Source organism: Eublepharis macularius, chromosome 13 (genome assembly GCF_028583425.1).
Source record: "Eublepharis macularius isolate TG4126 chromosome 13, MPM_Emac_v1.0, whole genome shotgun sequence".
In the NCBI taxonomy this organism is placed as follows: Eukaryota; Metazoa; Chordata; class Lepidosauria; order Squamata; family Eublepharidae; genus Eublepharis; species Eublepharis macularius.
The window spans coordinates 43,256,300-43,274,858 of NC_072802.1; the positions used below are offsets into that span (position 1 = coordinate 43,256,300).

The 18,559-nt window shown below is 43.4% G+C and overlaps 1 protein-coding gene across 5 annotated transcripts in view; it reads right to left on the reverse strand.

Annotated features, from left to right (window-relative positions):
- The window catches only part of PLS3 (plastin 3), a 58,092-nt gene that overhangs the window by 6,425 nt on the left and 33,108 nt on the right, over positions 1-18,559 (reverse strand). For 4 of the 5 annotated variants that reach the window (XM_054996155.1, XM_054996158.1, XM_054996157.1 and 1 more), the window contains 10 exons: positions 13,121-13,208; positions 10,312-10,475; positions 8,610-8,739; positions 7,077-7,209; positions 5,202-5,283; positions 4,407-4,572; positions 3,729-3,871; positions 1,796-1,891; positions 211-406; positions 37-115 (listed from right to left, as the gene is read on the reverse strand). In XM_054996155.1, coding sequence (XP_054852130.1) covers positions 37-115; positions 211-406; positions 1,796-1,891; positions 3,729-3,871; positions 4,407-4,572; positions 5,202-5,283; positions 7,077-7,209; positions 8,610-8,739; positions 10,312-10,475; positions 13,121-13,187 — 1,256 coding nt within the window. In that variant the 5' untranslated portion in view covers positions 13,188-13,208. Of the gene's footprint in view, positions 1-36; positions 116-210; positions 407-1,795; positions 1,892-3,728; positions 3,872-4,406; positions 4,573-5,201; positions 5,284-7,076; positions 7,210-8,609; positions 8,740-10,311; positions 10,476-13,120; positions 13,347-18,559 lie in introns of those variants that run through there. The other variant, XM_054996156.1, reaches the window with a different exon arrangement.

An 18,559-nucleotide genomic window follows, 5' to 3' on the forward strand; every position in this document is an offset into this window, starting at 1 on the left:
GGAACCTGACAGTTCTTGCAATTCAACAAGACCTACCCGTAGAGGTGGTTGACGTGTGGGTTTACTCCAAGGGAATTCATCCAGTTGCGGAATGTTCTCTCTTCTCTGGTCTCACCTAAGGAATGAACATGATATGGAACCAGTTCTACACATGCACGTATAGGCCTTTCAAAGACAGAGGGAGTCTGGGAGGAACACAAACATGCTCACCTTCCAGCAGGGTCCAATCAATGTCCTGGTTCTCAGGCTTGGTGAGTGCTGGGTACTTGTTAAACAAGTTTGCAACGAATGCCAGGTTCAGCTTAGGGTTGCCACTGACAACATCCGCTGGAGTAACAAATTGCCGGCAGCCCAGCCTGTCTGCCTGCTGCAGCATGCACTCAGCCCTCTTCAAGTCATCTTTCTCCTAAGGAGGAAGGAGTGGCACGTCAGTCATCTTGCCAGCCCTCATACTATTTGCTTATTTGCCGCCTTTGAGCCTAAGCCAATCTGTTCACAGCTGATCTTCTTTTCTATGTGTGAATGGTTGTCAACAGAGTAGCTTCTCTCCAAAGAAGACAGCACAGAGCTAGATTCTGGGGCTCCAGGTTGTATATGCCACTTTTATAATGAAAACTCACAACGAAGTGGTGTTTCTCTGCAATCAGTTGTGGGTACTCCAAGTTATAAGTGTGCTCTTATCTGGGGAGGTTTTTTTAAAAAATCCAAGTGTTTTATACCGGCTTTCCATCATCAACAGGCCTTCAAGGTTGCTTATACAAAGGATTTAAAATCCATCTACAATAAAATCCCATAAAGCAAAGATGCAATCATGTGTGGATTTCCCATTGTTATATCTCTCTCATACCCCATGGGGGTGAATTTAATAAGAAAGAGCAAACATAAAAGAATTACATGGTGGCATTTTCCCGGAAGACAAGATGGCATAAATCCATCTGCAAAGAGTGCCCTTATTTGTTTCCAAGATGAAACATTCCAGACAAGCACAGTGGTGCTTTTATAAAAGCATAAAGTGATGCATGGTGTGGAGAAACCAGAGAAAGAATTTTCTCTCTGTTTTCTCCTAGGTTCTTGGGTGCACCCAATGAAGTGTATGAGCAGTAGATTTAAGATGGACAAAAGTAAGCATTTCTTCACACAACAGAAAATGTCACAGGATTTAGTGATGGCTAGTAGGCTACTGGTCATGATGGCTAAAGACTTCCTGAATACTAGTAAAGAATCCAGTAGCACCTTTAAGACTAACCAATTTTATTGTAGCATAAGCTTTTGAGAACCACAGCGCTCTTTGTCCCATGCATCTGACAAAGAGACCTGTAGGTCTCGAAAGCTTATGCTACAATAAAGTTGATTAGTCTTAAAGGTGCTACTGGACTCTTTTGCGACTACATACTAATGCGGCTAACTTCTCTGATTCTTGAATACTAGTTGCTGAGGAGGCAACAAAGGGGGAGGGGTAAGGCTATGGCCTCCATGCCTTGTTTGTAGGCCTTCTGGACATCTGGATGGCCACAGATGTGGGGAAAGGATGCTGGACTATTTAGACCTTTGGACAGTCAAGACTTTCTATACTCTCTAGCCTGCCTCAATGACTAATCAGGAGCAACGTGCATGCTGTGCTCATCCTAAGGATACAAAGTCTGTTAATAGCATGTAAAAGAGTCTTTTGCAAGAAGTTGGAAATTTATTTTCAATAATGCCACAGACTGTACTAAATATTACATTTTCACTCAAAGCCAAAAGAGCCCCAAAGCTTGGTAGATTCACAGGAGACCAACAATGTGCCAATACTTACATTGAAGCCAGACATGTTAATATCAATCTGGGGCTCTCCTTCTTTCTGCCCTTTGGGTGCAATTTGGTTGAGGAGATGGAAATATGCCCTGGAGTCCTGGAGCCAATTTAAAATAAGAAGAGGAGTCAACCAGCAGCTTGCATGTTGCAACAACCAACATGTACAATGCACATTAGCCAAATTACTAATCTTAATGCTATACAAGTAGAAATCACAGCTGTACCTTAACAGAGTTATTGAAGTCAGTAAGCTTGCAAAAGTGAAATACAAAAGCAGAGGGGAAAGCAGGGCGAAAGAAAGGAAGCACGTCAAAAATCCAGGAAGCACAAGAGAAAAGAGAATGAAAGAGGTTAGTGGATCCCTTGCAACAATGGAGAAGAAACAGCCGAATGTCACTGAGTCCGTACAATTTTATATACAACTTTCATAGAGGCTGTCCACTTCCATCCTCTGTGCTTGCTAGGGAAACTGGACCAAACCAGACACCCAGATACCTGGCTAGCAATGAGTAAACTAGTCTAGGTAACACCTCCGTGGATTATGTTAACAAGACTACTGCATACCTAAACATTTTACATACCTTCTACGGCCACCGCTGTATATGCTATGGCTTTTCAAGAAATACAGGTGATGGAACTGGGGACAGCATTTAGCATCCTGAGAAAAAAAGCTTTTATTTTTCAAAAAGCGTATTTCTAGCCTTGTGATGGCAGGGATTTGAACATGGCAGGGATTTGGACACTCTGGAAATCAGCAGTGTGGCTGGATAAGATTTCAACTGCTTGGGTGGCAGTCTCGGTGCCCTGAGCGAGCTCCTTTCCCCTCAATGATTCATCAAAATAAAATGGGTTCAGTATGCATAAGTTACAAAATATTCTGATGCAAAATATTAATGTTTTTAGCACGAAGTACATTCAGTTCCCAAATGTGGACTATTAACAGAAGTTTAATGGAGTTATCATGGGATGGGGAAAGAATACTGACAACAATTCACAGCAGTGGAGGCCATATGTACCATCACAGGATGCAGAACCTAAAGGAACCCAAACCAAGCTTGCTTGTTGCGGTCTAATGGCTGCATGGATTACAGCGGCATGAAGACAAAACCCCATAACAAGCAGCTTGGGAGAAGAGGCTCCCCATCAATTTGCACCACACCGGCACAAAAAAAAAAGGGGGGGTGTATTTCTGAAACTGGTGGAATCAAATGGGAGCACTACCTCTATTTTCTTGCATTTCAGGCACCACAGCCTGTGTATGTAAATGGTGGCCTCAGCGTGTGAGAATCTGATCTGTTTGAATCAAGAGATGGGCTAGTCAAACTCTTCTTTTCAGACGTCCAAAGGGCTAAAGACGGTGTGCAGGCACGACAGAGAGGCAACAGCAGAGAGTGAGTGAGTGAGTGAGTGAGTGAGTGAGTGAGTGAGTGAGTGAGTGAGTGAGTGAGTGAGAGAGAGAGAGAGAGAGAGAGAGAGAGAGAGAGAGAGAGAGAGAGAGAGAGAGAGAGAGAGAGAGAGAGAGAGAGAGAGAGAGCGAGCACCAAGTGAAATGTGTGTCTAAAACACACTTCTAGTACTTTTTTATCCAGCTCTTCCTCCAAGGAGTTCACAGTAGCATACATGGCTCTTCCTTCTTCATTTTATTCTCACAACATACCTTTGGAGTAGGCTAGGCTAAGAAACTAGCCCAAGGTCACCCAGCATGCTTCAGGCAGAGTGGGAATTTGAACCCAGATCTCAGTCAGACTTTCTAATGATATTCCTTCAATGCATGCTGTTCACCCTGTGCTAGCTAGCTAGAAACATGTTAACAGCTGTGCCACCTTGACCCAGCTTTGGATTCTCTTCCCCAATCTTTTCAGTTTACTGAAGCTCCACAAGAATAGATAATTCAGGTGAAACCAGGCTGCCCCTTATGCCAGGCCTGCCGATACCTTAATCTCTGAGCTGAAGTTATTGATCTTGTGCCACCCAGCATTTTCCAAGTGGAAGTTTGCCCATCTCAGGAGCAGCTCCTCAGGGGACAATTTCATCAGGTCTTCTAAGGTTTCCCCATCTCGAAGCAAAGCAGCCAAAGCTGAAAAAAGAACCACACAGGCAAGATCACCGGAGGTGTCAAATAAGCATTTTAGTCCTCCCAGTGACAACTGACGGGGCAAGCTCTTTTAAATTTGAGAGAGGAGCAATCAAAACCAAGCAGTATTACACTGGGGCTTGGAAGTAGCCCATTTCCTCCCAGCCCTGGTGTACTACCGTGGTATCAGCCATCTTAAAATGGCAAAGTAAAATATTACGACTCTTGAGATGCCAGTCTAGTCATAGCAGGTACATCACATTCTGTGCACAGCATGGGGGTAATTCAAGTTCCATGCAGAGGTTAGAAACAAGCATTCATTCAGATTCTGTGACTAGAAGGAAAGCCCCCTTTTCTCTCCTTCCCCACCCCTCCCAGCCATGGTGCCTTCCCAGAAGAGAGACCAGCCCCTCTCCAAAACACAAAGAGGAAGAAACTAGCATGTGCACAACACAGCAAACCCTGCAGTTGATACAAGTGACTGGCCAGGCTGCGGTTAGTCTCCTATCCAGGTGTGAAAAGTTCAGGTCTTGTTTACCTTCATTTCGGCTGAGCTCTATGTCTGCAAACAAGCCAATCTTGATAATCTGCCACAGGAGTCCCAGGACCAGGTGCGGCTTCCCTTCCCGCAAATCCTCTGCTCCAATGTTGACCACGTGGCACCCAATGGCAGAGGCGGAGTTTAGAGCCAAGTTCAAATTCTCCTGCAGACAGAAAGGCTAGGTTAGAGAGGTCTTGTGTGAGGCTCTCTTCCACGCAAAAAACATTTTCAGTTAGTCAGATCTGCCATGGCCGTGCTGATGCCTCCAAGATTCCCAGTTATTTTTTCTTCCAAAAGTGTTACCTTTGAACTAGGTGGAATAAAAGCTTCACTAGACTGTGGCATTTAAAATTTCCTGGCAACTTTGCTGCAAAGCTTGAACATGCACAGCTGGTGAACTGTAAACAACCTTGCACTTAAAAGTCTGTGTTTGTTTTAGGAATGTGATCCAGCTTGGAGCTTTGAATGTCCAAGTGGAAAGAGAGAACTCTAATAGTTTTGGGAAAGTCAGTAAGATGGCCTCGCTAGAATGCTTTCTCAACCTAATAAGCTCCATGTACAATCATGGTCACGTGCAGAGACCCTGTCTTCTTACAGCGATTAATATTTACAGAACACTGTCCCTTGGCGACGAGGCTCCCTTTCAGGAGGAAACAAAGGCACTGTACAAAGGACCCTTTAATAATTAAAGGAAAACAAAACTCCCCTCTCAAGGCAATTCCCGAGGATCAATGAACAAATCCAGTGTTATTTCAGTCTGCTGGAAGAGCGAGTTGGAACAAGATCCCCCACCTGAATTATGAATGGTGTCAGCTTCTTCTTGTTGATTGCTCTTTCATCAATTGTGTCAGGAACAGAAAGGTTGATCATTTTACTGGGGGAGAGAGAGAAGAATATTCAAGTTAAAGTAAATTTGTTCAGTATTTCTGCAAAAGGAAAGCGAAATGTATTTTCAACTAAAACATACAGAATCCAGTTTCAAGTGACACTTGTGATTCTGTGTAACTAACTGCTAAACTAGATATTTTTTTTAATAAGAAATGTTCACAGCAAAAGTCTATGAATTAATCACAGTACCTTAACAGGCACTTCTGTTTTCGTTAAGAGAGACTATGGGAAGAATATATATTCTTCAATCATAAATTCTAAAACATACACTGTAAGTAAGCAATGTACCTGTTTAATCATGTACAGTGTGCAAACTTTAGAAGAGAGGTAAGGTGATGCACACAGAATACACAATATAATTCTATGAATGTATTGATTCCAGTCCTTCTAGCTGGTAGATGCAGACAGACTAAGATGACCTGATTTCAAATCTCCATGCAAGGCTCAAACAGACACAATGCTGGCTCTGCCAGTTAATTTTTTTCCTCTATAACTAGATGTGTGTGGCTTTGCTCGGATTAAGAATACAAACGATGAGGAAGGGGGTTTAATCCTTCTCCCTGCACCATTTTCCCCACCTGAAACGTCCCTGAAGAGCTATTTGCACTGCTGAGTAAATAGACAAGTTCTAATATCAGTATCTGTAAATTTACCCCAAAAGCACAAAAAAGCAGATCCCCAGGCCATGTCAAGTTGGAGAGGCTTAAGCCTCCATTCCCCCAATCTAAATTGGGCCCCTGAATGTCTGGATCTTTAGAGGGGGAGGAACAAACCTTGGGGAGGGGACTTATTCTTTCATTTTGAGCTTTCATTTAATATACAGATGTTTGGCTGGACTACTTTGCAACCAGTAAGAGAAGTTGTTTTTAAAATTTGAGATTTCTCTTTCTTTCTCTTGCTGTTCTGCTCCCTATCTTGTTAATGTCTCAGCTTTTTAGTTTGACCTAACAATTATTTACTATGTTCAGGGATCACTTATGGCGATGTTTTAAAAATGAAGTGAAAATTTTCTCAATCAGGTTCAAAAACAAAGGAAAATAAAATGATTATCTTTCTGCGATTTGTCAGCGCACAGGGCCATCGTCTTGCTGGTCTGGATCGGGTCAATGGCAGAAAAGACAGCCTAGAAACCCACCTCCCAACACACATGGACGCTACCTTCAGTTCCATGGAAGCAAGGCAGGATAAAATGTAATCAGAGTGTCTGTTCAGGCTTGCACTCTTTAAAGCAAGTCATTAAAATGTACTGGATAAAGAAAAATAATTGGAACTAAGAGTAAAACCAAAATTTAATCACATGAAAGGTAGTCACTGAAAATGCATTTGGTGGACTGCCCTGACCTGGACAGCCTAGGCTAGCCAAGTTTCTTCAGATTTCAGAAGCTAAGTAGGGTCAGCCTGATTAGCACTTGGAAGGGAGACGGCCAAGAATTTCAGGGTCATCATTACACAGATGCAGGAAAAGCCAAGCCTCCTCTGAATGTCTCGTGTCTTGAAAACCCTATAGGTCACCTGCCACCTGTGATGTGATGAGTTTTCTCCAACGCATTTGGTACACCGAGATCACATATAGCTGGAGTGACCTCAGAAAATTAATATGGAAATATCACTCGTGGTCTTTGCATGAACTCGCTTTTGAGCTTTTTGCAGCACAATCCTAGATTAGAAGGGTGTAATTCTGCGTAAGACTGCAGTGGGTGTGCAGCAACTGCAATTTTCTCTTCCCTGCACAGTCCCAGTTGCGTCCATAACCTGAAACAACCAAAGCTCTCAACTTACCACAGAACAATTCCATCCCCAACAGCTTTGAAGAGATCATCTGTGTTTGGGTTCATTGGAATGACATGCCTGCAATCTGGGTCATTTTCTAAGGCTTTGTTTATCCAGTTCACAAAGGCGTATTTTTCTTCCTCTAAAAAAAAGGAGGAAAGACTGTAAGGTCACTCCTTGTATATTTGCCACTCAGTTGCCACAGCAAAGTAACACAGAGCTCAATGCTACAAAAAATCTTGCACCAAGTCTACCACCCCTGCCCAAATTGCTTGAGAAAAGAAACTATGGAGGAATCAGGGGTAGAAGATTCTTCAGCAATGTGCCACCAAAAATACCAGCTATCCTGGAAGTGGTGCAGTTTTAACAGCTGTGTGACTGCAGCAACCAAAGGGTCAGGAACCTGCATGCCAAAAACTGCCCCATACAAACTGCAGAATATGGTTTCTAAGGAAGTGCTAGTCTGAATGGGGAGTCTGGACTTTGGTGTGTGTGTGTGTGTGTTTTAAAGGCCTTGATGCATGCATCAGCTCAGCCATAGCTTCCTGATCTCAACGGGCAGAGCTGGTGCCAGACAAGCATGGAACTTGCATACAGATGAGGGTAATGTTCTTTTGAAGTAACGATACAGCAAGGTATCTTCTCAGCTATGGGTAACCAAGGAGGTTGGAACAACAGAAAAAAATAGAATGGTTGAAAATGACTAAAAGTATGAATTAAAAACACTGGTATAAGCTTTAATTAGAAACTCAAATTAGATTAAAAACATCATATGGTTTTACATATAAATATTAAAACCTTGTATATAAATAAAATAAAATCACTAATATAGAGGTATAATAGGACAACTCATTGCCATATGTACAGAACCAATAAAACCAGACGCGTTTCAGCCCAAAGTGGTATGAAAATATCACAGACAACACCCCATCAATAAAATACATAAATTAAAAATAGATGACCTAACACACAACGAATGCTGAGATGAAACTGAAAATAACATGGAGTGAATTCATTCCTTAGAATTCTGCCCCGGAACAGCATGTGATAAAGTCAGGGCAATGTATTATAACAGGAGTTGTAATTTCTTTGCTCATAAAACTTATATAGCCAGGTCAAGATATACAATTCAAGATGGAATGCTCAACCAAAGATGAAAGAGCACTCCATCTTGAATTTTATATTCTTCTTGACCTGGCAATATAAAATTTATGGGCCAAGAAATTACAACTCCTAATATGATACATTGCAGCAACTAGTATTCAGAAGTATAGTGCTTCAGAAGGTGGAGGTTCCAATTATCCTGCAACATGGAGTTCCACAAGTTAATTAGGCTTTATGTGAATAAGTACTTTCATCTGAATCCCACTGTCTATCAATTTCAATGAGTACCTTCCAAGTTCTAGTTCTATGAGAGAGGGAGAAAAAGTTCTCTCTATCCCATACATCACTCTACATGCCTTTCTTGTCTCTTTTGGTAGCTTCCAATTCACAGGTTTATTTTGGTTTAACCCAAACGCTATTTTCATATCAAAGAAATACCTGAGTAAGAGTGCTGAGTGCCTTCACTAGACAGCTCAGATGTACCACCGATAGCACAAATGCCTTCTTTCCGGTTGATGGCTTTTCTGAACGTTTTAGCAATGTCACTGCTCTTCACCTCTTGAAAGATCTAATTATAGTACAAAACAGACAGCATTTTCAGTGGTATTACCCAGGCCCAGGACAAATTCACTAGATACACTCTGTGAGAATTCTAGGTAACAGCACCATGTTGTGTGTGTGTGTGTGTGTGTGTGTGTGGTGTGTGTGTGTGTGTTTCCCTGAAGGGCCATCAAATAAGGCATAGAGACTAAAGTCTTGATGTTGCTGCCTAGCACTAGTATTCAGAGATTCCTGCCTCAGAATATGGAAGCTCCTTTTAATCACCACAGCAAGCAGCCACTGAAAGACCCATCATTGGAAGAAGCCAGACACCACCCCACAGGATTTTTCCATCACATAAATTTCCCACTGCAGCAGGGTTCTCAGTGAGGTTTTAAAAAGGATTCAGGGAACTAGAATCTAGGCCTGGGTATAAGCCTACCCAAGCATGAGAGATAATGAGGTAAACTGACAGAAACATGATGGTTTACTTTCACAGTGAATAAGAACAAAGTTTATTCAGGATACACACAACTGAGGTAAATATTAACACTTAACCAGAAGTTGAGGGGAATTAGGTTTCAAATGATACATGCCTGAAGAAAAACACTCTCTCAGGCAGGATTATAGCATATAAATACATATAACATGTAAAAATATATAACATATAAATAGTTGCACTCTACTGCAACTACGTTAAATACTAGGCCTGGCAAACCCAGCTGGCATATTGCAACACATAAGTTACCCAAGTCAGGGGAACTTCACCAGAGGTGATTACTCCATATATCCTTAATTCACTCTCTTGTTAAACTAACCCTTCCCTCTCATTTCTAACTCCCACCATCTAATCCTCAAGTCCTAACTCCCTAAATCTCTCCTATCATATCTTAATCTCTCCCAGTACACAGCTCCTATGGACTGATGTAGATTTTTAATATGATTGGCTCCAGTAATGTTGGGGTACGTTTCTGTGCTCTACCTGTCACACCCGTTCAACTTCATTAGGTACCCTCAATTTCTAGTAAGAGAACTCTTCTCCTTGCACAGCTCTTTGAAAGCAGCTCACAGCTTACACTGCTGCATTTTTGGAGGGGAGACAAGAAATCCATCCCATAAAACTCAGGGAGAAACTCTACGCAGCTCAGTGTCATATGTAGTTTGGCCCTGAGGGAACCAGTTTTGAAAGACAATTTATGAACAGGCCTTTGTATTAAATCTTTCCAAAATCCAAATCGTAACAAAGGAGGACCCAGAACATCAAGGTCAGGAAGACAAAGAGCTAGTTCGTTCAAGCAAGCTAATATGTTTCCTACCTATTAAATTATAGCTTATGCCCAGGAAAACACATTTGACCTGCTTTGACTCTTGGCAACATAACAATTCTCAGTGTTACTGTATGGGTCACTGCTGGGGATAGGTGGAAGGTGGGAATGGTACTGCTTAAGGAATGGATGGGTTAATTCAAGTTATGGGCTTTTATGAAATAATTTCTGCTCTGCTGTGTAATGTTATTTTTCTATGGTTCAAAGGCAGGAGAGCAGGCCTTCTTGCAACGCAGAGAGCCACGGCCAATGAGGACTAGCAGCAGGGAACTTACATAAACAAATTCTTCAAAGCTGATCCTTCCATCTTTATTCTTGTCACCATCAATCATGAGCTTCTGAATTATTTCCCTGACTTTGTAGCCAGGAAGAGGCAGGTTGGCTTCTTTGAAGAGCTCGTGTAGTTCATAGTCACAGATAAACCCATTGCTATTGAGGTCTGGAACATAAAAGGAAGAGACAGGCTGAAAAGCAAGTTGCAAGCTGGACAAAATATTCCTTGGTAATAATCCAGCAAGTCTTGGACTTTGTCCTAGTGCATCTCCCCCCCACCCCCGCAACAAACTTTATGGAGGATGGTTGTTGGGGGTTTTCCAGGCTGTATTGCCGTGGTCTTGCCAAGACCACGGCAATACAGCCCAGAAAACCCCCAACAACCATCGTTCTCCGGCCGTGAAAGCCTTCGACAATACAATTTATGGAGGATACTTCGCTAACTCACCAGTTCCTCTAGCCCAAATGCAGTGCGTACCAAATCCCAGCAGTCCTTGGGTCATGTGCCCAGGGAGCCAACTTGGCTGCTGGCCTAACCTGTTCAGAATAAGCACAGCTCTCCAAGGCCTCAGGCAGAGAAAGGTCTTTTCCAACACCTGCTACCTGATATGGTTTAACTGCGGACAAAGAGGATTGAACTGGAAACTTTCTGCATGCAAAGCAGGTGTGTGACCAGTGAGCCACAAATAACTAATGCCACCAGTAAGTTTTCCTGCACTTGCTCCCTGTATATAGTTCAGCTTCGTGGCTTGGTTGGTATTTCCTTTATTGTTGTTGTTAATTTTTAAGTAAGGAATGCCTGCAGGACAGCATTTGTACACTAGAGGGCAATTTCAGATAAACGAGCAAGACTGGCACTGTGCTGGGGAGCCTTCTGTATCTGGCTGGCTCCCAGAAGTACAGAGGCAAATTCTCAGCGAAGGAAGTCTTCCTTTCTTTATGGATCAAATCTGACTTGAGCATCTCCAGCCATCTCTCCCCGTTTCTCAATCTTGTGCTTCCTCTGTCAACTTCACATGCGTACCAGCCGCCCGACTTCTCAGCTGCCACTCACCTGGTTGGTGAGGGGAAATGGAGGTGAGGCAGGCTGGGACATAGGCCAGGGATGCAGGAGCGTGTATGCACAGATGAGCTCCTGTTGCCTCCTGGCCCCCACACCTCTCCCCCGGTTTTACTTTGGGAGGGACCAGGCAACCCTACATCCTGCACAGTGTGGTTGAGCGTAGAAGCTCACGCAGGAGCCTAATATTATCCTGTGTTCACCAAACAACAACAACTCACCGGCTTTTCTGCAACACTCACAAGGACTAGGAGCTCCCTCCCATCCCAAGAGTGTCAACGGAAACACCTCTTCACCCCAAACTGTAGCAATCATAGGATTTGGAAGGATGGCCTTATTTTGACACTGGTGTATGTCAGGGCAAGCTGTGAACTAGGGGGGCTCCTGTTTAAATCTTAGTTCAGCTGCAGGACAAGGCAGGCCACTCGTCCTCCTTGGCCCCCTCCCCATTATAAGCCCCAGCTAGGGTTAATGCCATCAGATCTTATAAGAGGCTTGCAGGAATCACACACACACACACACACACACACACACACACCCGCTAATAAGGCCTTGCCTAAGTTTCTGTCTAAGGTGGCCTCCACAAGAAGCAGGGCCTTTTCTATCACAGCCCCAATGCCTCGAAAAGTTCCAGGAAATTATGTCTGGCACCCATTCTACCTGCAAGCTTTTCTTCTTTCACTTCACTTCGTTCTGTTCTGCTGCTGTTCATTGTTTTTTTTTTAAATCTGTTTTTAAAATTTCTTTAAAAGCATGCTGTAATTTTTTAGAATACTATAATAGCTTCTCACTGTGTTGCCTGTAGTGAGTTAAGAATTAATTGCCTTTGGGCAAGGCAACATGGTGAAAACTAGCTACCCATTTTCTTTTATGCCACAAATGATTAACAAAGGGATATTTAGATGTTAGTGGGACCAGCCTGTTTTATGGACATTCCTTTTTTTGTTTTTTGGCAAGGGTGTCTTATGAGCTTATTGTAAAAATCACTAAGACAGTGTATGTGAAATGCTCAGAAACATATACTCAGGAAAAGAAATATTATTTTATTCGCCTTCTCATTAGTGAAGGAATCTTGACGCAAAGAACCCGAGACCTACGTACATATGAAGCTGCTTTATACTGGCCTGCCTTTAGTCCCTATGACTCGGTATTTTTTATTCTGACCAGCCACTCTCTCCAGTATCTTTGAGATCTTTCAACAGACTTAAGTATTTCAAACAGCAGGCACTGGGAAACCCCCTTATTCTCCTCAGATACTGGAGAGTTTAACTGGAGATTCTGCAAGGGACTGCGGCTGGGACCTTCCCCTTCAAAGTGTGTGCTCCATCACGGACCCCGGTCATTTCTTCGAAGGATATGTTGGACCGCAGGGCTCAATTTGCTTGTCTAACCCATTCTTAGCCATCAGATCTTTCAGGTTGTTGACAGCCAAAGTTATAAGGATTTTGTGCAACATCTACCCCAACACTACCCACTTTTGACTGGAAGACAACATAATACCACAAAAGCCACCAAAAACGATGGAGGAATTTTGCCACCACATGGGGCAGGGGTGAAGAGCCCTATCAGTATTCCACCCCTTAACTCTAAATTTGTAATTCAATCTTGTGCAAATACAACGAAAGGTTGGAGGGGGGGACGTACAAATACACAACGGATGCACAAATGCTTTTACCGTGTAGCCAGGCCAATGTCCAGCTCTCGACACCCAATGTATAATTCATGACAGTGGAAGCCGTCAATCCACTTACCAACTTTGGCAAAGGCCTCTCTGAGTTCTTCTAGTTCATCTTTGGATATCTGTGTAACGTTGGCCATTTCATACACTAAAGGAGGGACCTGCCGGAAGGAGAGAGGAAGACATTACTGAGTCCGGAAACCAAAACCTGAGTCTGGAGACCAAAAGCCTCATTAACTAACAGAGTCTGCCAAGCAATGAACAGAAAATGGACTTCAACTGCTGCATCTCTTGAAGCAGAAATTTCTCCAACCACAAGAGGGATGCACACTATCCACCCCCCCCCACCCCATGCTAGATAAGCCGTTAGCGTTGTTAATATTTAGCCCTGTCTGTAACTATTTCCTTCTGAGAATGGCACAAACTGTGACTGCCCTTCAGGATTCAGTGCCACATGCTACAAACAGAAAAAAGCAACACACGAAAATCCATAAAATATCCTTTGGCAATGGAAGCACTGTTGATTTCCATAAAAGCTGAGCAGAGGTAATGCTTCGTGGTGCAAACCGTCAGGCGTCCAGTAGCCTGAGGCACCCCACTATTTGGTCTGGTGACTAGAAGGTCAGGAAGCAAGTTTTTCCTCCTATTTGGCTCCTAGGAAATCTCACTGGTTCCTGAGTTTTGCAAAACTACCTGGAAATACTGAAATGCTGCTTTCTAGATACACGTGTAAAATGCCTTACAATTGACATTGTTAAACAAGATGCACTATTTCACTCTAGTTTTGAGGTGTGCATTTTTAAAAAATGAATAGCTCTTAATTAAGATTCTGGGTTTTTAGTATCTACAGAGAAGACATTCCCAGTAATTTCATCCAGTTCTGCTTTCCTTTCTAACTTTTTCATTGTTCTGTCTTCCCACTAACCAGACACAATAGCAAATGCAAGTTTGAAACTGTTAGTTTCCCCCAACACAGTAATGGATCTGCATCCTCCTTGGAAAATCACCCAAGATGAAATAAGTTTCAGAAGTACTGTAAAACTTTCTCTTGATATGAGGATCCTTTCCAGTTAGAACAGATGAACTGACAATGTGGCAAGGACATGGGGAGAGGTTCACATAGAAAACAGGACCATGATTCTCCTCTTTGTTCTCACTTTTGTGGGAAACAATAGCAACTCCCCAAACTGGGGAAGAAACTTTGAAGGCAGAGCCATGAACTCATAAGCCACAAGTGTACTCATATTTGCAGTAATATGGAGAACTGTGCTCCACACCAGAGGGGGTGCTAACTCACCCTGTACTATCAGTGCCAAACCACCAGCTAGCATCCCGCATTACAATAACAGCTTACCCACTTCCAGCTGAATATGGAAAGGGCATTTCTAGCAAAGGGAGGAGCAGGCCCCAAAATGGGTCATATCAGAGCATTTTGTCAAGTGGCAAGAGACCGCAGTGGCTGTGCGCCAGACTATGTTGTTTGAACAAGCCCTGAAAGTGTCCCCCTACCCCCTGGCCTGTGTTTGCAGAGTGACTAAAGAGAACTTGCTTCTTTCGAGTGCACTTACAGGCAATTGTTATGTTTAGAATGCGTATCTGCCTGGGGCTGCGAACATTTTGTTGGAGAGTGTTATTCTGTGTGTTTGAGAAATAGTTTCTATGGGGTCGGTAATGAAAAAGAAAGTCACAAAATAAGGACACAGAAAGTGCCTCCAGGGAAAGGGCTACGGATGTGGGGAGCCTTAAACAGACTGCTTCTGTAACGCTGTCTGCCAAGGCTTTATCACACACATTGCTTTGCACCCAGAGCCTGGCTGATGTCAGAGTCAGGGAGGAATTTTCTTTCCCCATCTGAGATCAGAATGAGAAGTGGCCAGAGTGCTTGGTTCCCTTCCCCTACGGTGTGTGGCTTGACCATGTGCTTGAGTGATCCAACACTGCTGGCAACTTGGCTTACTGTACACCTCAAACTCCCCTGCTCTCAACTTGTGGCTAAATCTATGGGGGACTGTGCTCTGGAGCTGTGAGTGAGGAGGAATGTAAGTGCCACGCTTCTAGTTCCTACTGTTCCTAATTTTATGAAAGCATTACCTATGTTTAAGACCTGTTAGGAAAGAGCTTACTGAAATACACCACTGTTTTGCTTCCCAAACATTTTCTTTGGCTAGTCTGCTGTTTCATCTTGCTAGCGATTGAGCACATTGGATTTTGCATAGCGCACTAGGAAATGCGTGCAGATCAGCTTATCAGAGCAAGGCTCGTCTCCCTATTGTTATTATCATGAATGGACAAGACAGAACCTCCTACACACCAGAAAAATGGCCCAGGTTGCAGAAAAATCTGAAATCTAAAAAAACACAATGGGGGGTTTAAAAACCACAGGATGATAAAAGAAGCACCTGTAGCTTTAACCAGATGGCCCCAGTGGCTGATGCTAGACAACCATAACAGTTTAACCAGTATGCCAATCTTGGTTTCTGTCTGTAAAGGCAGGAGAAGTGGCAGCGCCCTTTCCAGGGCTGTTTTGATCTTTGAAGGAGGTCTCATTGGGGCCAGGCCCAGAAGCAATCTACAAATGACTTGATACCATGCAACTTACATGACTCACCCAGGCCAGGCTGTTTGCTATACTGTTCAACAGTGTTGCCTTCCTATCTCAAGCCAGTGTAGTGTAGTGGTTAAGAGTTTCAGAGCAGGATCTTGGAAACTCAAGTTCGAACTACCACTCTGCTGTAGAAGCTCACTGGGTGACTTGGATCCAGTCACACACTTTCTGGCTAACCTACCTCTCAGGGTTGTTGTGAGGATAATATGGGGGCAGGGAAAATGATGTAAGCTGCTTCGGGTCTCCATTGTGGAGAAAGGCAGTAAATAAATGAAGTAAATTAATAAATATATAATAAAAATAAACACGAAAGGGGGCAGATAAAATGTAAAGTTGTTTAGTGAGTTTGAAGAAGAGAAGGACATAGGTAAAGGTGACCATGTATAGGCTGACAGAAGGAGGGAAAGAGGAAATAGTGTGGGGGAGGGGATACAGGGGAAAGTGAAGTACCCCCGGCCAGTCCTTGCAGGTTCCCCAACATGAAACTGGGCCCAGCTCAGCCGGCACCACTCAACTGGGCCATAGGGGAGAGGCTGCCAGGGGGAGAAAAGTGAAGGGGGGCAGACCAAGGTGAGTGGGAAGGAGAGAAGGAAGCAGGAAAAGGAGGAGAGGCTATGGGGGGCAGGGAAGGGAAAGAGGACATGGCGGGGAGGGGAAAAAGAGATGCCCCTCGCAAGTTCTTGTGGGTCCGCACTTGTGTATTAGGAAATTAGCCTTCTCAGAATCCTGAGTATGTACAGAATGCTGGATGGGGAGATTTGAGTATACGTAGAGGAAGCTTCCAATTATTATTTTCCCCCATATTCCCTATTGCAGTTTTTCATTCACCCCCAAGCTTGTAAATTTATAAAAGCAAAGTGGAGCCAAATCTCCTCCTGCTTCCCCACTACCATCTTCTCCAGCCAACTGGATGATCAGTACAACTTGGCTGCACTGGGCAGCCACTCCCCAGGTCAGAAGACAATTTCCCGGTGAATACTGAATGTTCTCAGAATTCCCTGCAACAATGGAGAAGTGCTACAAAAAGACAGTTCTCTCTCACACACAAACAGGAAGAGAAGGCAAGTGACCACAAACTAGTTACAAGGGAAAGTGTGTGGGGGGGGGGGGGTGGAGGGGGGGGAACCAAAGGGGAAAGGAAGATTTCCAGGTTTGGCTAGTCCTCAGGCTCCCAGCTTCTGAGATGGCCAAAATTATCTTCCTGTTCACAACAGATAGGTTTGTTATAGCAAGCAAAGGGTTGAAATATCAGCAGATCAGGTTAGCTCCCTGCTAGCTACAACCCATTCTGACCAAGGTTCTGGTCATCTGGGTAATCTGTTTTAGCTCTGTTGACAGATCATTTCAAGTTTTATGAACTAGGTGACCGATCAAGGGCTGAGGCTTTATTTCTGTCAAGAGAACGGCAACCCCAGCTGCCACAAGGAGAGCAACACCCATAGTTTAAACACAGGCTAAACACCGGCACCCAGGGGAAGGGAGAGAGAGGAACGGCAGGTAAACAGATTGAAGGAACTAAGTCAGCTTTTATATGACTTCCTTGGACACACAGCTTGTCCTTAACAAGCCTTACATGTCGTGGCAACTTGGTTGCCCCTGCTTGCAAAAGTAAAAATGTTAAAGCCAAGGTCGATTCTTGCCAAGTAGAATCAATTTAGACAAAAGTAATATTCAATGGGATGAAATGAGGTTATGGCCATAAAAGTTTCTGCCATGATTGATCTGTTAGTCTTTAAGATGTCACAAAACTCTTTTGTTGCTGTTATTTTGGCTGCAAAAGGCTAACATGGTTGACCCCTCAGGGAACTGAAGTTAAAGAGTTATAGTTGTGTGAAAGTAGAGAGAAGAAAACAAAAAGATTTTTTAAAGAGATAATGTAGCATAATGGCTAAGATCCAGAGGAATTAGCCGTGTTAGTCTGTAGTAGCAAAATCAAAGAGTCCAGTAGCACCTTTAAGACTAACCAATTTTATTGTAGCATAAGCTTTCGAGAATCAAGTTCTCTTCTTCTCGAAAGCTTATGCTACAATAAAATTGGTTAGTCTTAAAGGTGCTACTGGACTCTTTTTCATAATGGCTAAGAATCCCTGGTTTGAATTTCACCTCTGCCATAAACTCATGGGGTGGCCTTAGGCACACTGCAAGCAATATAGCAGATAAGAATACTGACCTACATTACAGAGGCCCTAGTCACAGGTTACAGTGAACACACATACAATCCATGTACTGCATATACATGATTTTTCTTTATTAAGTACATTGAGCAATTCTTATGTTAAAGTCAACGCATGTACAGCTGAATGTGCAATACAAACCCCGCATTTATCCAGATACTGGTTTGTAGGGTTGCCCCAACTTGCCAGTCTTTCTGAAGGGGCAGGGGATTCCACTGTCAGGCCTATGGTGTGATGTCACTTTGGGAGGGGGGAATCCTAGAAGTAACATCATGCCTCTCTAGAAATTGCCAGAGATTCTATGGTAAAGCCACAGAGGAGCCAGTGATTTCTAAAGAGGATTAACATCATTTTCTAGTTTCTCTGGGTTTTACCATTAAGTTTCCAGTGATTCCTAGAGAGGTGTGATGTCACCTCCAGGGTTTTCCCAGAAGTGATGTTACACCAGCAGCTGCACCCCATGTCTCCTCCCCACCCAGCTTCCACTGGTTGCCAGGCCAGGCATACGAACCCTACTGGATTCATTCACGGAGAACATGTCTTTCTTACAAACAGATGTATGCATGTACAGGCGGGCTGTATGTGTGTTCACTGTAACATGTGAACAGAGCTAGAGTTTTAAGAATTGAGCTATGGTAGGAAAAGCACTTTGCAAAAATGCTAATGTGTTTTAAAAGTAGCCCACTGTGTATTCGGAAGTTTGTAGTTCTTGCCAGTAATCTAGAACTGAGAA